The following is a 17,630-nucleotide window of genomic DNA, read 5'->3' as shown; positions in this document are numbered from 1 at the left end:
TGTCAGAAACTTTCAAAACTGGTGTCAAAACACTCGTTATAATTAGCAAGAATTTGCAAGTCCATTCCCGAAATTTGCAAGTCAAAATTCCTACCCCTACGATTTTTCAAAGTATTTTTCCCAGCCCTGACATGTTGTCAGAAACTTTCAAAACTGGTGTCAAAACACTCGTTATAATTAGCAAGAATTTGCAAGTCCATGTTTGATAGCTGTTTAATTAATATGTACAGTAATTTATTTTGATAATAAGAAAAAAAATTTAAATGCTTATAAAGATATCAATGTATTCATTTTTAATATGTCAAATGTAATATTATAAATTATAATGTTTATTTAACACTTGTTTTTCTAGAGATTTAAGAGATAAGTAATACATGAAAATATGAATTATTGAAACCATACCAGTTTATTTAGCTCCAAAGCGATTTTTATGAATTTTGTTTTTTAAAATGTTTGTTTTTATAAGCATAATAATGGCACTTTTAAAAAAAGTCGGTTAAATTTTCTTTGGAAGTTATGGTTAAAAAATCTTCAAAATCTTATTATTAAGTTTGAAATTCTGTTTTTTTAGGGTTCCGTAGCAAAAAACGGAACCCTTATAGATTCGTCATGTCTGTCTGTCTGTCCGTCATGGTGTCACTGCCACTTTTCTTCGAAACTATGAGAGCTATACTGTTAAAAGTTAAAACTTGGTAAGTAGATGTATTCTATGAACCGCATTAAGATTTTCACACAAAAATAGAAAAAAAATACATTTTAGGGGTTGCCCATACTGAAACTCAATAATTTGTTTTCATCCAACCCATCTATGGATAGGTCTTCAAAAATGATATTGAGGTTTTTAATATCTTTTTTTTTAAACTAAATTGTTTGCGCGATAGTCACTTCAAAAGTGGTAAAATTTGTGTCTTTCCCCCCCCCCCCCCCCCCCCCCCTATAACTTCTAAAATAAGAGAATGATAATACTAAGAAAAATATATGATGTACATTACCATGCAAACTTCCACCGAAAATTGGTTTGAACGAGATCTAGTAAGTAGTTTTTTTTAATAAGTGAATAAGTAGACAAGTAAATAATAATAATAATAGTAATATATATAATATAATATAATATATATATATTTTGTCATGTATATATTTAAAAATGTAATCTTAATCACAGGCTAAGATAGACTAAGATGGGTTATAATGCCATAATGGACTGAGACTTGGTATAAGACTTCTGCTGGACCTGGTGGTGGGGCCAAAGTTCGTGCCAGCCGAACTAAACGACTTAATATTTACGTTACTTGGTGCTACGGAACCCTTCGTGTTCGAGTCCGACTCGCACTTGGCCGCTTCTTTTTTAAATGTGAGTTGTTCAATGTTCATCCTTAACTTTTTGGTGGAATCAGACCTTACCTATATATTGTTTACTTTATATTTTATTGTTAATAAAGAAATTTAATAAAAAAAAACTTCTGTTGCCCTGGGGCGATAAATGTTTAAATACGGTCTAGTACATTTAAGTTGTTGCTTTTACATTGTAAAAAAGCACTTGATATATTCTATTTCATTCTATAATTTATTATGTGAGGGTTTTTTATTTTGTTATAATATTTTTGAGGACTAAAGGGTTATAAATTATTGTGTTTTGACACCAGTTTTGAAAGTTTCTGACAACAAGTCAGGGCTGGGGTGGAAAACTTTGAAAAATCGTAGGGGTAGGAATTTTGACTTGCAAATTTCGGGAGTGGACTTGCAAATTCTTGCTAATTATAACGAGTGTTTTGACACCAGTTTTGAAAGTTTCTGACAACAAGTCAGGGCTGGGGTGGAAAACTTTGAAAAATCGTAGGGGTGAGATTTTCGACTTGCAAATTTCGGGAATGGACTTGCAAATTCTTGATAATTATAACGAGTGTTTTGACACCAGTTTTGAAAGTTTCTGACAACAAGTCAGGGCTGGGGTGGAAAACTTTGAAAAATCGTAGGGGTGAGATTTTCGACTTGAAAATTTCGGGAGTGGACTTGCAAATTCTTGCTAATTATATCTTATAATATTTATCTTAAACAACCTATAATAAATTCTTAAATGATTTACATTGTAATTTAAATTATTTCATTTTAAATTATTTTTTACATTTAATTATTTTAGCATAAGTAAGCTATAGTAAATGCCATAATTATGTAGTATAATATGTTAAAGTATAATTTTGACTTGCAAATTTCGGGAGTGGACTTGCAAATTCTTGCTAATTATAACGAGTGTTTTGACACCAGTTTTGAAAGTTTCTGACAACAAGTCAGGGCTGGGGTGGAAAACTTTGAAATTCGTAGGGGTGAGATTTTCGACTTGCAAATTTCGGGAGTGGACTTGCAAATTCTTGCTAATTATAACGAGTGTTTTGACACCAGTTTTGAAAGTTTCTGACAACATGTCAGGGCTGGGAAAAATACTTTGAAAAATCGTAGGGGTAGGAATTTTGACTTGCAAATTTCGGGAGTGGACTTGCAAATTCTTGCTAATTATAACGAGTGTTTTGACACCAGTTTTGAAAGTTTCTGACAACAAGTCAGGGCTGGGGTGGAAAACTTTGAAAAATCGTAGGGGTGAGATTTTCGACTTGCAAATTTCGGGAGTGGACTTGCAAATTCTTGCTAATTATAACGAGTGTTTTGACACCAGTTTTGAAAGTTTCTGACAACAAGTCAGGGCTGGGGTGGAAAACTTTGAAAAATCGTAGGGGTGAGATTTTCGACTTGCAAATTTCGGGAGTGGACTTGCAAATTCTTGCTAATTATAACGAGTGTTTTGACACCAGTTTTGAAAGTTTCTGACAACATGTCAGGGCTGGGAAAAATACTTTGAAAAATCGTAGGGGTAGGAATTTTGACTTGCAAATTTCGGGAGTGGACTTGCAAATTCTTGCTAATTATAACGAGTGTTTTGACACCAGTTTTGAAAGTTTCTGACAACAAGTCAGGGCTGGGGTGGAAAACTTTGAAAAATCGTAGGGGTGAGATTTTCGACTTGCAAATTTCGGGAGTGGACTTGCAAATTCTTGCTAATTATATCTTATAATATTTATCTTAAACAACCTATAATAAATTCTTAAATGATTTACATTGTAATTTAAATTATTTCATTTTAAATTATTTTTTACATTTAATTATTTTAGCATAAGTAAGCTATAGTAAATGCCATAATTATGTAGTATAATATGTTAAAGTATAATTTTGACTTGCAAATTTCGGGAGTGGACTTGCAAATTCTTGCTAATTATAACGAGTGTTTTGACACCAGTTTTGAAAGTTTCTGACAACAAGTCAGGGCTGGGGTGGAAAACTTTGAAAAATCGTAGGGGTGAGATTTTCGACTTGCAAATTTCGGGAGTGGACTTGCAAATTCTTGCTAATTATAACGAGTGTTTTGACACCAGTTTTGAAAGTTTCTGACAACATGTCAGGGCTGGGGTGGAAAACTTTGAAAAATCGTAGGGGTAGGAATTTCGACTTGCAAATTTCGGGAGTGGACTTGCAAATTCTTGCTAATTATAACGAGTGTTTTGACACCAGTTTTGAAAGTTTCTGACAACATGTCAGGGCTGGGAAAAATACTTTGAAAAATCGTAGGGGTAGGAATTTTGACTTGCAAATTTCGGGAATGGACTTGCAAATTCTTGCTAATTATAACGAGTGTTTTGACACCAGTTTTGAAAGTTTCTGACAACATGTCAGGGCTGCGTGAAGTTAGCCCTTCCTCGGTTCCACCCCTTATAACTCCTTTATTTTTGACTTGCAAATTCTGGGATTGGACTTGCAAATTCTTGCTAATTACTTGCAAAATATTGGCACTGTGCAAAACTTTTTTTGAAAAAGTGTAAGGGCCAACTTCACGGCGGTGATTTTATCGACATTTCGTTATCGACATTTCGTTATTACAATGCTATGTTTAGTGTGTAATGATGAAATCTACGACAGTGATGAAATTAAATGTAAAAACTGTAAAGACTACTTACACTTCTCATGTGCTAGTTTTAGAGAAACGGCATTTAGGAAATTAACACATGAAGCCAAACTAAAATTTTCATGCGCAAAATGTAAAGTTAATGTGGGTCTTACTAGCAATACTAAATCTAAAAATGAAGACGTTTTTGTTGGGTCAAACGAGACTCTGTCGGATTTGACTAATTCTGTTAAATTTATGAGTGCTAAATTTGATGATTTTAGTAAGCAGCTGAATGAAGTGCTACATAAAATTAAAGAACTTAAAGAAGAGAATAATGTGTTAAAGGAAAATAATATTAAGTTGAACTCTGATATCTACAAACTATCCAAGCGACTAAATCTACTTGAACAGAAATCAATCTTAAATCATGTTGAGATAATTGGTGTACCAGATTTGAAAAATGAAAACTGCGAAAAAGTAGTTGAAAATATTGCAGCTGTAATGGGTCAACCAGTGACAGTAATCAAGGCTTTCAGTATAAGATCAAAAATACCTAATAAACCGATGAAGATCATAGCTGAACTCTCATCAACGCATCAGAAAAAAACCCTCATGGAGTCCGCAAAAAAGAAAAAAGTAAAGGCATGTAGTATTAATGAAAGCTGGGGAAATGGAGGTATTTTTGTTAATAATTATCTTACACAATATAATAGTAATCTATTTTTTAAATGTAGAATGTTTGCTAAAGAAAATAACTTTAAGTTTGTCTGGTATAATGACTGTAAAATTTTTATCAAAAAAAGTGAAACCTCGAAAGCCACTATTATATACGACGAGACTGACTTGTCAACAATTAAATTATAATATATAAGAATAATAATAATAATTTATAGTTCCTAAATCATATATATTAATATATTTTCTTTTTTTTCTTTTAGTTATGCTAATGTTTAATTCTAATTTATTAAATCGTTTTCTAGATTATAAAACGCAATATTTTAATTCTATATCTGAATTCATATGTAAATTCAATCTATTTCATAATACAACTCTAAATGTACTAAACTGCAATATTAGAAGTGTAAGGCATAATTTTGATGAATTTTTGTTATTTTTGGAAAATGATATACATAGTAAAAACTTAGATTTAATTATTTTAACTGAAACCTGGCATGATGTTAATTTTTGTAATTATTCTATACAAGGGTATAATATGTACTTTTCTAAACTTAAAAGAAACCAGAATGATGGTGTTATAATCTTTGTTAAAACTCATTTATGTACTGATATTTTTGAATACGAATACATAGAGGCTAATATTATGAAAGTCGCGTTTAAGTTATGTAATGTATTTTTTAGGGTTTATTGTATATATAGATCTCCCTCTGGTGATAAGAACAAATTTTTGACCATTATTAATAGTATTCTGTCTAAAGATGGGTGTATAAATGGACATGTTATAATAATTGGTGATATCAATCTAAATATTATTGGCTCTGATTGTGATGAAAATGAATACCTTGATACTATATCTGAAAAAGGTTTTAGGTCACTAATTAATGTTTATACTAGAACCCCAATTGGCCAAAGACACTCATGCTTGGATCATATTTTTATTAAATCGGGAAATGCATTGAACTCCAAAATAGAAGCAGGTGTTATTCAGACAAATATTACCGATCACTTCTCCACGGTTTTGGCAATTGAAATTAGTAAAGAAAAGAGTGTCTTTAATTGCAATGTTAAGACAATCAACTATAATGATCTGGAAAAGTTATTTAAAAATGAATGTTGGGCGGATATTTTTAACTGCAATGATGTTAATAGTTGTATGGATATTTTCCTAGACAAAATTAATACTTTTGTCAAAATGTCAACAACAAAAAAAGTTTTCAACTCTAAAAATAATAGGATTAGAGAATGGATGACAGCTGGTCTTCTTTGCTCGGTGCACTTTAAACAAAAATTATCTTTAAAAGTTAGAAAATATCCAAATAATGTTAGACTTGCTATATATTATAATAAATACAAAAATAAATTAACATCTATTATACGAGCTGCAAAGATAAATTATTATAAAAACAAATTTCAGAAGTTCTCGTTTAGTCCAAAACTAACTTGGAAGGTAATTAATGAGATATTAAATAAGAATAATAATAAGAATGATGATGTTAAAGTTATTAAAATAGATGATTACACTCTTGATGTCAAAAATGAGCCTCTAAATATTGCAAATACATTTAACAATTTCTTTATAAATATTGGCAACAATCTAGCCTGTAATATTGAGGAGTCAACATTTAAGTTCGAGGAGAACATTACTCCTATATCATTTAACAGTACATTTAATGAAAACATTAAAGAATCTGATGTTCGAGTAATGATAAATAAACTTAAAGATGATACTGCTGTGGGTTTTGATGGTATCTCGGTAAAGATTTTAAAACTTGTAATAGACAGTATTATAAGCCCTCTGACATATATATATATAACTTAAGTATTAAAAATGGTATTTTTCCCGAGAAACTTAAATTAGCTATAATTAAACCAATATATAAAAATGGGGATAAAACGTGCATAAACAATTATAGACCAATTTCCATGCTTAGCAATTTTTCGAAAATTCTAGAGAAAATCGTTAAAAACAGGCTCATAACATTTTTAGAAAAACATGAACTCCTTTCGAAACAGCAGTTTGGTTTTAGACCCGGTTTGGGAACGGAGAATGCTTTATATAGTGCAACACACTTTATAAAAAACGCTCTAGACAACAGTAAGAAAGTAATCGCGATTTTTCTTGATTTGTCCAAAGCCTTTGATACTGTTAATCATAAAAAATTAATAAATATTTTACCTAATTTTGGTATCACTGTAACAAGCTTAATTTGGTTCACAAGCTACTTGGAAAACAGAAAGCAAACTGTTCGTATTAATGGTATTACAGGTGATGATCTATTTATAAACTGCGGTGTTCCTCAAGGAAGTGTCTTAGGTCCACTCTTATTTATTTTGTACATAAATCATATGTGTAATTTGGACATTGATGGAAGAATAGTTACATATGCAGATGACACCTGCTTACTCTATTGTGGAGACTCTTGGAGCGATGTTAGTACCAAAGCAACTCGAGAATCCAAAATTGTTGTGGAATTTTTAAAACTTAGGAGTCTATCTATCAATTTCAAAAAAACTATGTTTATGAACTTTTCGATAAATGATGTTAAAGATAATTTTGATGAACTTACGTTACATTTCTGTGATAATGGAACTTTGTGTAATGGCACAGTCTGTCAAAAAATATTTAGAGTATCTAGTACCCGATATCTAGGTTTAACGTTTGACAATCACCTTAGATGGAATCTTCATGTGAATAACATAGTTATGCGTCTACGAAGTTTAAATTACAGTTTTTATAAGCTACGTAAAATTATATCCGTTCATGTCATGCGAATTGTATACTTAGCTCTATATCAAGCAATATTTCAGTATGGATTGTTAATCTGGGGAGGGCTCTCGGATAACGCTCTAAAACCTTTACTGCTTCATCAACGACAGATAGTGCGTGTATGTTTACAAAAAACAAACTATGTTGGTTCAACTGGTCTTAATTTTAAAGAGTTCAATGTATTACCAGTTAACTTTGTTTTCAAAAAAATGGCTATTATGTGGGTGATCAAACACTTAGATCAATGGGTAGAAAAAAATGAAATTAGTAACAAAAGAGCTTTTCGATCTTTTGATGCTAAAACATCTCTTTGTAAAAAATCAGTTGGTCAAAAATTTGTTGATTATCTAGGTCCTATATATTACAATTCTATGCCTTTCTCTATAAAGAAGAATGTTAATATTAATTACAAATATCATAACGCTAAAAAATTAATTAATGATTGGCTACATGCATCTCTAAATGAAACTTAGATTAACCTTATTGTATTATATTTTATTTATCTCTTTTTGTATTGTATAATTACGCAATAATAGTGTTTTAGTTTTTCCTTTTTTTAGTTTTTAAGCATGATATGTATCAATTTATAACTCTCTATCTTCGCCACAAGCCTAGCTTACTGAAGATAGATAATTCAAATGTACAATTAATGTAAAACTGTATATTTGTTTATTTAAATAAAAAAAAAAAAAAAAAAAAATATTAAGGTATTCATATTTATTGTATTGTGGTTTATTCAGTGATGGAAATCAAAATCAAAATATTCAATTTTAATTTCAATTCACTTATAAATACATATTTGCTTTTTTTGATTTCAATTAAAAAAAAAACATATTAATATTATAATTTAACTATTTATTTACTATTTCACGTGGTCGATTTAATTTATTGTATAAAGATTTTTTATTAGATTTTAAACGTACTTTTTTCGATTAAAAATATAAATTTTACATTTTAACGATTTAAATTTTGATTTCTAACTACAAGAAACCACGACGATTATTATTTTGGTATAAATTATCGATTTAAATTGTTTTCGATTTCAATTCGACATTTGGATACCATTTAAAAAAAATTTATATCACTTGATTTTTAATGATTTTTATCGATATTCAAATCGGATTTTGAAATAACTATAATTCAAGCCAAGGAACTGATTAATTAATACTTTTTGGTGGAATATTTTATAAAGGAATCTATATTTCAATAAACATTTTTATGATTTAAGTCAACTTGACGGGCATAATATATTGTAGACGTTAACCAAAATTGGAATATATGGGAATCACAATGTCCACTATTTTCCCACTATTATTTAGTGACATATTTTAGAAGCAGATTTAGCTATACTAATTGAGCCGTTTACACAATACTCGATGGATATGTTATCAAAGTTAAATGGTAAAATATGTAAATAAATAGTTATATTTGACGTCGTCCGACGTAGGTACAAAATCAGTTACTCGAATCACCTTTCAGAGCTATGGTCACGCCACCCCGCCAGTGTGCTCTGCACACTATGCCACTGATGTATAAAAGCTTCGTTCCGGCATAACGCAATTTTCGTGCAAATATAATATTCTGTGAGTATATAGCTGACGAGAAACAAAATTTCTTTGATCTTTATATTAATTTAAATTGTTCGTGTTTTCTATTTTTAATTTAATTTTTTTTTGTCTACTTGCAGTTTTCACTTTACACCTCAAAAAACCAACCAAAAACCAAAAATGGGCGCTGAAAAAGTAACCATGAACATCGTCGTCGTATATAAATTAAACCAGTATAACAATTGTTTTTTTATCGCGTAAATCATTAAAATATATACAATTTTTTGATAAGCACTTATATAAGTTTGTTGAACATTTTATTGTTTAACTATTCATAATATTTAATTACGATTGTTTTGATATAAATAAACTATTTATATAATTTTTAATCATAACTTACTAAACACATATTTTAATTCTTTGATAAAAGCCTTAAAAATCTATTTTCTCTACCTGTTAATATAGTACTAATATTGACTAAAAAAATGTCAAATATTTTTGCACATAATATTCATAATAAGCTGTAATCGTAGTAAAGTATTTTGTTACATAAATGTATTTCATTACTTTTATAGTATTACTTAATAATTTTTTTAATTAAGAATTTGGAAGTATTTAAAATGTAAATACAGCTATCCAAGATCATGATTTTAATCAAAACATTTGCAAATAAAAAAACTATGATTATTATAACTCTGCAAGGGATGTCCCCATACATTTGTATTACAAGAGGCCCGCTGGATTATTTTGCTACTGGCAAAAGAAGTTCTAGTTACACCACTGGTACCTACTTATATTATATTATGACATTATGGTTAAAAATGTATGGAAAAAAAGTAACTAAGTTAGTTGCAAAATAAATTAAAGGTAAAACATTTTATTATTTTAACGTTTATACTTTATTATTTATGTTAAAAAATATAAAACGTGGAAGCATACGTAATCATAGAGCCAAATCTTTACGAGTCACAGACGCTGTTAATTTATGTTTTTTTATGTTGTAAACTGCTATTAAATAGTAATATTTGTATTATACAGTGAAACCTCTGAATAGCGGACACTCTTGGTCACCAACATTTTGTCCGTTATTCGGAGGTGTCCGTTATTCAGAGGGGATAAATTTTTGAAATTTATTTGTATAATAATGTACTATGTATGTACATATATGTAATGTTTTTACTTATTATTTATTGTAAGTTATTACATTTTTATATTTTTACAAATTACATATTATTATTTAAAGTATATTTTTACAATCAAAATCAAAAATTATTATTTATTATTTATTATTACATTTTTAGATTTTTGAAGCTTTAAAGTCGTTTAATCCGTGAACTTCAGCAAGTTGTTTAGCCTTTTCTTGTACTGTTGGTTCGGAAACTGGTAAATTTTTTTCTCGAGTTTTGCTAAACCAGACCAAAAGTTCTTTATCAATCACACTGCCTTCACATTTTCTTAGTTTCGTTAATTTTCGTTCTTCATTTCCATTTTCAACCCACGCTTTATAAATTTCTTCTGTGTTAGAAACAATATCTGCGATCTGTGTTTTTCCAACTTGAAACTTTTCTGCGAGTGCACGAATTCCTACGTTTCCGTTGTTTTTACGGTAATCTAAAATGTCAATTTTTTCGCGAAGCGACAACCGCTTTTGTTTTAACGTAGTCATCGCGTCGAAAACCGTCACTAACTAACATAATTTTGTCATAACACATAATCGCTTCACCGATAACCGAATTTGTCATAATCGTATCGTCTCATAACGAGTATTTTATCGTAATTATGTTACATTATTACAAGAGCGCATACGAATGTGAATACGTATAACAGATAGGCATATTACAGATTGTATTTTCAAATAATGATTAGGAATTTACCATTGTTTTAAAAATTCCCTAATAAAATAATGTCCGTTATTCGGAGAGTCCGCTATTTGGAGGTTTTCCTATTGAAAAGTAGTGAAAATGTCCCCGTTCCCCAAAAAACGTCCGCTATTGGGAGGTGTCCGCTATTGAGAGGTGTCCGTTTGTGGAGGTTTCACTGTATTAAGATATTAAAGATGTAATACAAAATAAATCATTAAATATTGATAAGAACAAAAGTTATTCCATTTGTCAGGTCTTCCTGTACACCCTATGGCCTATGTTGTACACAATTATACATTTTACGTACAATACGCATTTGACTAATATGAACGAATTAACGTTACGTACAAAAAAATGGTATATTATAGACGGTCATCAATATAAAATTATAAGGTGGGTTACATCTTAAGATGTTTAATTTATTATTAATATAGGTCAGGCCAGAGAAGCAAGATCACTGTGGCTACTGCAGTAATATATCGCATTAACCTCAGGCACGTTGTCAATAAGTACGCGAGAAGCGATGATCGTACTGTAAGCCTGGGCAAGTTAATGATAATATTTTTTAATTGAGTTAAGTTAAGTTGTTTGAAAATGTTTTAATAAATTTAAAGTTAATAGTTAGGTGTCGTAATTTTTTTTTCAACTCAGTTAAGTTAATAGTTTTATATAAATAATAATATAATATTATATAATAATATTTATCTATTTTATAATTATGACATACATAATATTATAATGAAGGTGTTAAGCTGTTTAGCTATACAACCATATTACCATTATGGCATTAAGTGCTTTATGTTATACGTACTACCTTACATTATTAACATTTAAATTAAGTATTAAAAGTATAGGTATATCATAATATTGAAAATAAGTTTTTATATCAAATATTTGGTACCTATACTCCCATTTTGCAAATGTGAGCAAAAATTAACTTTAGTTAGGTAGTTAAGTTAAGTCAAGTCAACATTTAGAAAACTATAAGTTAAGATTTAATAATCATTATACTTCACTCATAAGTTTTAAGTTAACACCTGAAAAAATATGAATTTAACTCAGCTATATAATTACTTTTTAATTTAGCTTTAAGTGAAAGTATTTTGATTAGCGTAGTACCCACCTTTAGCGATGTATACAAAATACGCAATTTCATTGTAATTCATATTAGTGAATTTAAGAAATAATATACTAGCCACTAGGTACCTACATTTGTCAGTTTCTACGAAACACTATAACAGTATAGGAGTACCTACAGTTCTTAAACCTAGTATTCTTATTTACACTTACAGAAAATTGAATGAAGTGATTTTTGGAAGAGTAAAAATTTAAAGTTCATGGAAAAAGAACAGATAAAAATTTAAAATAGAATTCGTTGGTAGGTTATACTTTGTCTTTTCAGATTTTTGGTTAGTCACTAATCTTCGCGGTGATTAAAAGTATTAACTAAATTAATAAAACAGTTTCATAATGTTGAACATAAAATCAATAGGTATCAAAGGAAAATCAATTATTTTGAATGGGAATCTTAGACATAGGTATTATAAAAAATCATAAATTTGGTACTAAATTAGTACCAACTTCACACCATTTTCTGTTTAAAAAACACATCCTCAAAGTTCTCACCCACTTAAAGTTAGCTGCATAACCATAACAGACTCTTATGGGATATATCCAAGAAATTTGTTGACAACTTATTGGACATTGTTTGATCCTAAGACTCCTAGACTTTGTTGGATTTTATTTTCAGTGGTTTTTTTTTTTTTTTTTTTATCTTTAAGCCCGGCGACTATGGCTATTAGCTGATTGTGGGATTTTTATGATTGTAGGTAGTAGGGTTTGTAACAATAGGGTTTTTACACGTGTGTGTTGTGTTTGGCAGAATTTCTAATGGGGCACCTGTAGGTTTCTGCCATGCCCCGGTCGGAATATTTTAATATGAAATTTTATTTTTATTGTCCATTAATAGACAATAGTTTAATAAAAACATAGAATATATTTTAACGTTTAAGATTGATAATTTAAAAAATGATTAAGATAATATTAATTTAACATTTTTTTTTAAATTCTTTATTACAAAACTAAAAACAAATTAATTCTATACGAAAATTATTAAAAATATATATATACCAGTTTATGTACTAACCTTAATTGTACAGAACGCAAAGAATTAAGAAATACGAAAATTAATTATGAATCGAAGTATCTTGATTCTTGAATGAAACACTTGTTCAGTGGAATATGGACGAATGTCAAAATATTTAATATGACTTGAAATGAAACATTAAACGTAAATAGTGAAGGTACATACTAAGTATATAAGATAAAAACAATTAACCGATAAACGTGCAAATCTTAGTAGAAATCTAATTCAGATAACATTACTTATAATATATGTATAAATGTATTAATTCATTGCATCCAACAAAAATACTGGTCAATGAACCTACCTAAACCACTATCATAATATTGGTATTAATATATTTTCTGTTAACATATAATTAGAACAAACGTATTTACTTTTTTTTCATACAATTGAAATTTCAACGTTTAAATAAATTTTTGCCTATACGTACAGTGTACACAATGTATAAAATAAACTATATTTATTTTATATAATTTAATACAATTTTACTTAGCTAACTGAATTGCTACATTCTTGATGGAATTACAATCTTAAGATATTTTATTAAAATTAAATTTTGGTTCTACGTCTATGCGTATTTCAATCACATACTTGATAACACACAAATTAAATAATTATAGGTAAGCTAGAAATAATATAAAAACAATATTGATTTAGATTTCATAACTTTTGACTTTTGAGTTTTGGCAAATCTATCAAAATGTATTGCAAAATTGTCAAATGTTTAAAAAATGAACTGCACATTATTTAGTTGACAATGTATATAGTACATAGAGTAGTATATAGAGTTCATTAATTTTACCTAGGTAATGGGTATATAATATTAGCCATTAGGTGAACATATATGTATAATATAGATTCAACTAGATATTAATTAATTTTCTGCTTGTCGCGTACTCACGATTAGTAATTACCTACTAATTTTCAGAGTTGGTCAGTATCATGATACATACTTTTGAAGTATCAACATATTTGTATTATTACAGAGAAGAAATTACCATTCCACGTCAACATTATTTGATAGGCGCGTACAGCGTACATACAATTGTATTAAAATATCTCGTATATATTATGCTTCTAAAATATCTACAAATAATAAATATAATTGTTTAAAAAAAGTTTGTAGATATTTAATCTAGACTTCATTAATCTAAATCATGCATAGCCGTATTATAGGTACATGTAAAAATGTAATACGATTCCGATTACGCCGAAACCGGTAGCATTTTTAAAACATTCGTAGGTTTTACTTGATAAAACTATATTGTTTGAGTATATGATTTAATTGTAACTATTTGCTACTTACTAGCTGGCCACAAGCAAACTATACTGGCCACAATATAATACTACTGTCTACTACTATAGTTTTTTTTTTCGGTAACAAATAGTTTTTTGAAAACCGTCATTAAGTGTTTGGCTCTCATCCTTTTCGCCCGTCCAACACACGTCATATATATACAGAGATGGACGCCACATCGAGAACTGTCGTATGCCAACAGTCGTATGCCAATAACGAGGGTCGATCCATAGTAGATGTTCTGGATTTGGCAGTTGACCTCAAGAACACAGCCGCGGTCGAGACATCGTTACTGCACAGCGGATACGCCGCAGAGAAGAGAACGCGGTCGTCACCGGAATTGAGAATAATTAACTCACCCGTATACCAGCAGGACGATACAGAGATGGACGCCACATCGAGAACTGTCGTATGCCAACAGTCGTATGCCAATAACGAGGGTCGATCCGTAGTAGATGTTCTGGATTTGGCAGTTGACCTCAAGAACACAGCCGCGGTCGAGACATCGTTACTGCACAGCGGACACGCCGCAGAGAAGAGAACGCGGTCGTCACCGGAATTGAGAATAATAAAGTCACCCGTATACCAGCAGGACGTAGTTATAATTGCACCATCATCGGAGCCTGCTGCAAATTTTTGTGTGACATCAAAGACGGACGCACCCAGGGAAATCTCATTGATTGACGCGCTGGACCTGGCCGTCGATCGTAGGATCACTCCCACGCCTGTCCTGCAGCTACCGATACGGCGGCGCGAACATTTCCGGTCGTCTTCTGAGCTGCAAATCCAGTCACCCGTGTACGGTGGCGTGAAGTCTGACCCGCCGGTACCCGCGGAATTCCCGGAAAACCCTGCAGCGCGGTCTGTTGGTCGGCGGAAGTCTGCCTGGAAGAGAACGAAAAAATTCGTTTGGAAATCCTTGGTGAACGTGGCACGCAGGGTTTGCTTTTGTCAAACCTTCGTGGACATTGAATAATGTTCGCCAAGTTTTCCCCTACCATCACCGTTGTACGCCACAGTGGTACCTGCAGCAGTTTCCGCCGTCAGCCGCCCGTCAACCTGCAGTTTTTGGCGTACCACATGATGGTGCCAGGCCGGTCAAAACGCACCACCTGTTGTTTCCGCCGGACAATTCGTCCGACACCGTTAAAACTAGTAATTTATTATTGTGCGCGTTCGCCAGTCCATCCGACGTTTTTCGCCCCCGCTTTTAGGTCCGTTCGTGCACGCTGTTTTTCGCATACGTACTTTGTATTACATTGTACTCTGCCGTTCTCCGCCGCGTGTTTAGTTTGTCGGGCTCCGTCAGTTCTTCGAATAAATATTAAATAGTATTACTTCTCGGCCTGATTTTTTTTATATGTTAGTTTTGTACAGCTTTCGGCTCCTTTTCGCTTCGTTTTTTCTTGCAGCTGAGTCAGCGTGTCTATTTTGTAATTATGACATACATAATATAATGAAGGTGTTTAGCTGTTTAGCTGTACAACCATATTACCATTATGGCATTAAGTGCTATAATATGTTATACGTACTACCTTACATTATTAACATTTAAATTAAGTATTAAAATTACAGTATAGGTATATCATAATATTGAAAATAAGTTTTTATATCAAAAATTTGGTACCTATACTCCCATTCTGCAAATGTGAGCAAATATTAACTTTAATTAGGTAGTTAAGTTTAGTCAACATTTAGAAAACTATAAGTAGATTAAACAGATAACAGATTAAAATTTAAAATAGAATTCGTTGGTAGGTTATACTTTGTATTTTTAGATTATTGGTTAGTCACTAATCTTCTGTCATACAGAACGGTTAGAATTTTAGTGTATTTGGATCTTTTAAATATTTTAAAAATATCAGCTATTAACACAGAATTGCTTATTTTAGAAGTTAAAAATATGAGTTATTATATAATCAAGAACACCCGCAGTATAAGGACCGGGTATTCGACAATGAGATCAGTAAGGCAATGGGAGGGGAAAATGATAAGTAGTGTCATGTTCAGGGGCGTCATTCAGTGATACTACCCTACCAAATATTGAGATAAACGCCCTTGATCATGTTACAATAATTGCACACCGATTTTAATTAATAACATTTATAAAAGAAAATATTCAGATGTAAATAAAACTATTAAAATATATTTAGATTTTGAGTATATTTAGTGAACTTTTATATATATATATATATATATATATTATAATTTATAACATAATTTTATTCATAAATGATAAATGTAATATAATATCAAACTAAACTGCAAAAATAATGTGTACGACAATGCACTTCCAATTCATTTTGAATAAACCAGTTTATACACTTATTTCTCACTTCAAAAGCCTCACTGGATCCTTCTGGAATTGTTTATTAAACACTCTAATGCATTCAAGTCCGGTGGTAGTTCTTGTTTAATATATTCAAAATAATCTGTATCGACAGATGTATTAACTCTTAAAAAAATTTGCAAAATACATGTAGTCAGTACAACAGTATTTACTGTATCTACGTTAATTTCCAATGGTCTGGAGTAAATTCTAAATTTTTTAGACAAAATTCTTGTACGGAAATTAACTTATATGGAAATATTGAATGAAATATTAACACTATATCCTATAATTTAGTTTTGGGTTGGAAAAAAAATTAAGTACACTAGCGTTGTATAAACAAATTAACTTTTTTTTTACTTAATAAAATGTTATCGAAAAGTGTGTATTAACTTTTAACTTAACTGAGTTAACCTATAGTTAAATTAACTTCTAACTTTTAACTTTTTGTTATTGGTTGCATATTAACTTAACTTAACTGAGTTAAAAAAATCAGTAACTTGTCCAGCCTTGATCTAAACCATCCAGGGCGTCACCCAAACGCATACAAAAAAATTCATTCAAATCGGTCCGGTCGTTCTCAAGTTTTAGCGAGACTAACGAACAGCAATTAATTTTTATATATATATAGATATAATATATAAATAATTAAATTTTTTAATATCAATCATATGACTGATGTATTTCAATAAATAAATATATTTTTTTTTTTTTTGGAACTCTATTTTTGTGTTTATTTTATAAAAATTAAAGGCATATTTTGGTAAATAAAATGCATATTTTACAATTTTTTATTGCATACAAATCCTAGCACTGGTGATCACCTATGTTTGAGTGACTACCTAAATAGGTACAATAGTGAAACTTTCATGTTACGAAATCTCATGGGGAACAAAAACGATTCGTAATATAAAGAATTAACGAATTAAGTACAATTAAATAAATTTGGTTCTAATTTGGTTTGGTTCTCAAAACTATTTCATTAAACAGGACATTTTGTTAAATGGAAGTTCGTTATATGGAAGTTTCATTGTATGTGTTACACTAATAAATTATTGGTTAAAAAACAATTT

The 17,630-nt window shown here is 30.2% G+C and overlaps 2 protein-coding genes across 2 annotated transcripts; one reads left to right on the top strand and one right to left on the bottom strand.

The window, feature by feature from the left end:
* The first annotated feature begins 3,925 nt into the window (after positions 1-3,925).
* Positions 3,926-9,122, top strand: LOC132947652 (uncharacterized). The gene is made up of 4 exons (XM_061017927.1): positions 3,926-4,607; positions 6,109-6,362; positions 6,455-7,727; positions 9,064-9,122. Exons 1-4 carry the CDS (start codon positions 3,926-3,928, stop codon positions 9,120-9,122), a joined length of 2,268 nt encoding a protein of 755 aa, XP_060873910.1.
* A 1,098-nt stretch (positions 9,123-10,220) lies between these two features.
* On the bottom strand, positions 10,221-10,589 carry LOC132947651 (major centromere autoantigen B-like). The gene has a single exon (XM_061017926.1). The coding sequence runs from the start codon at positions 10,587-10,589 to the stop codon at positions 10,221-10,223; it is 369 nt and encodes a 122-aa protein (XP_060873909.1).
* Between the last annotated feature and the right edge of the window lie 7,041 nt (positions 10,590-17,630).

This window comes from Metopolophium dirhodum, chromosome 6 (assembly GCF_019925205.1).
Source record: "Metopolophium dirhodum isolate CAU chromosome 6, ASM1992520v1, whole genome shotgun sequence".
NCBI classification, from domain to species: Eukaryota; Metazoa; Arthropoda; class Insecta; order Hemiptera; family Aphididae; genus Metopolophium; species Metopolophium dirhodum.
The sequence above is the reverse complement of the archived record's forward strand: the minus strand, read 5'-3'. Positions and strand labels throughout refer to the sequence as shown.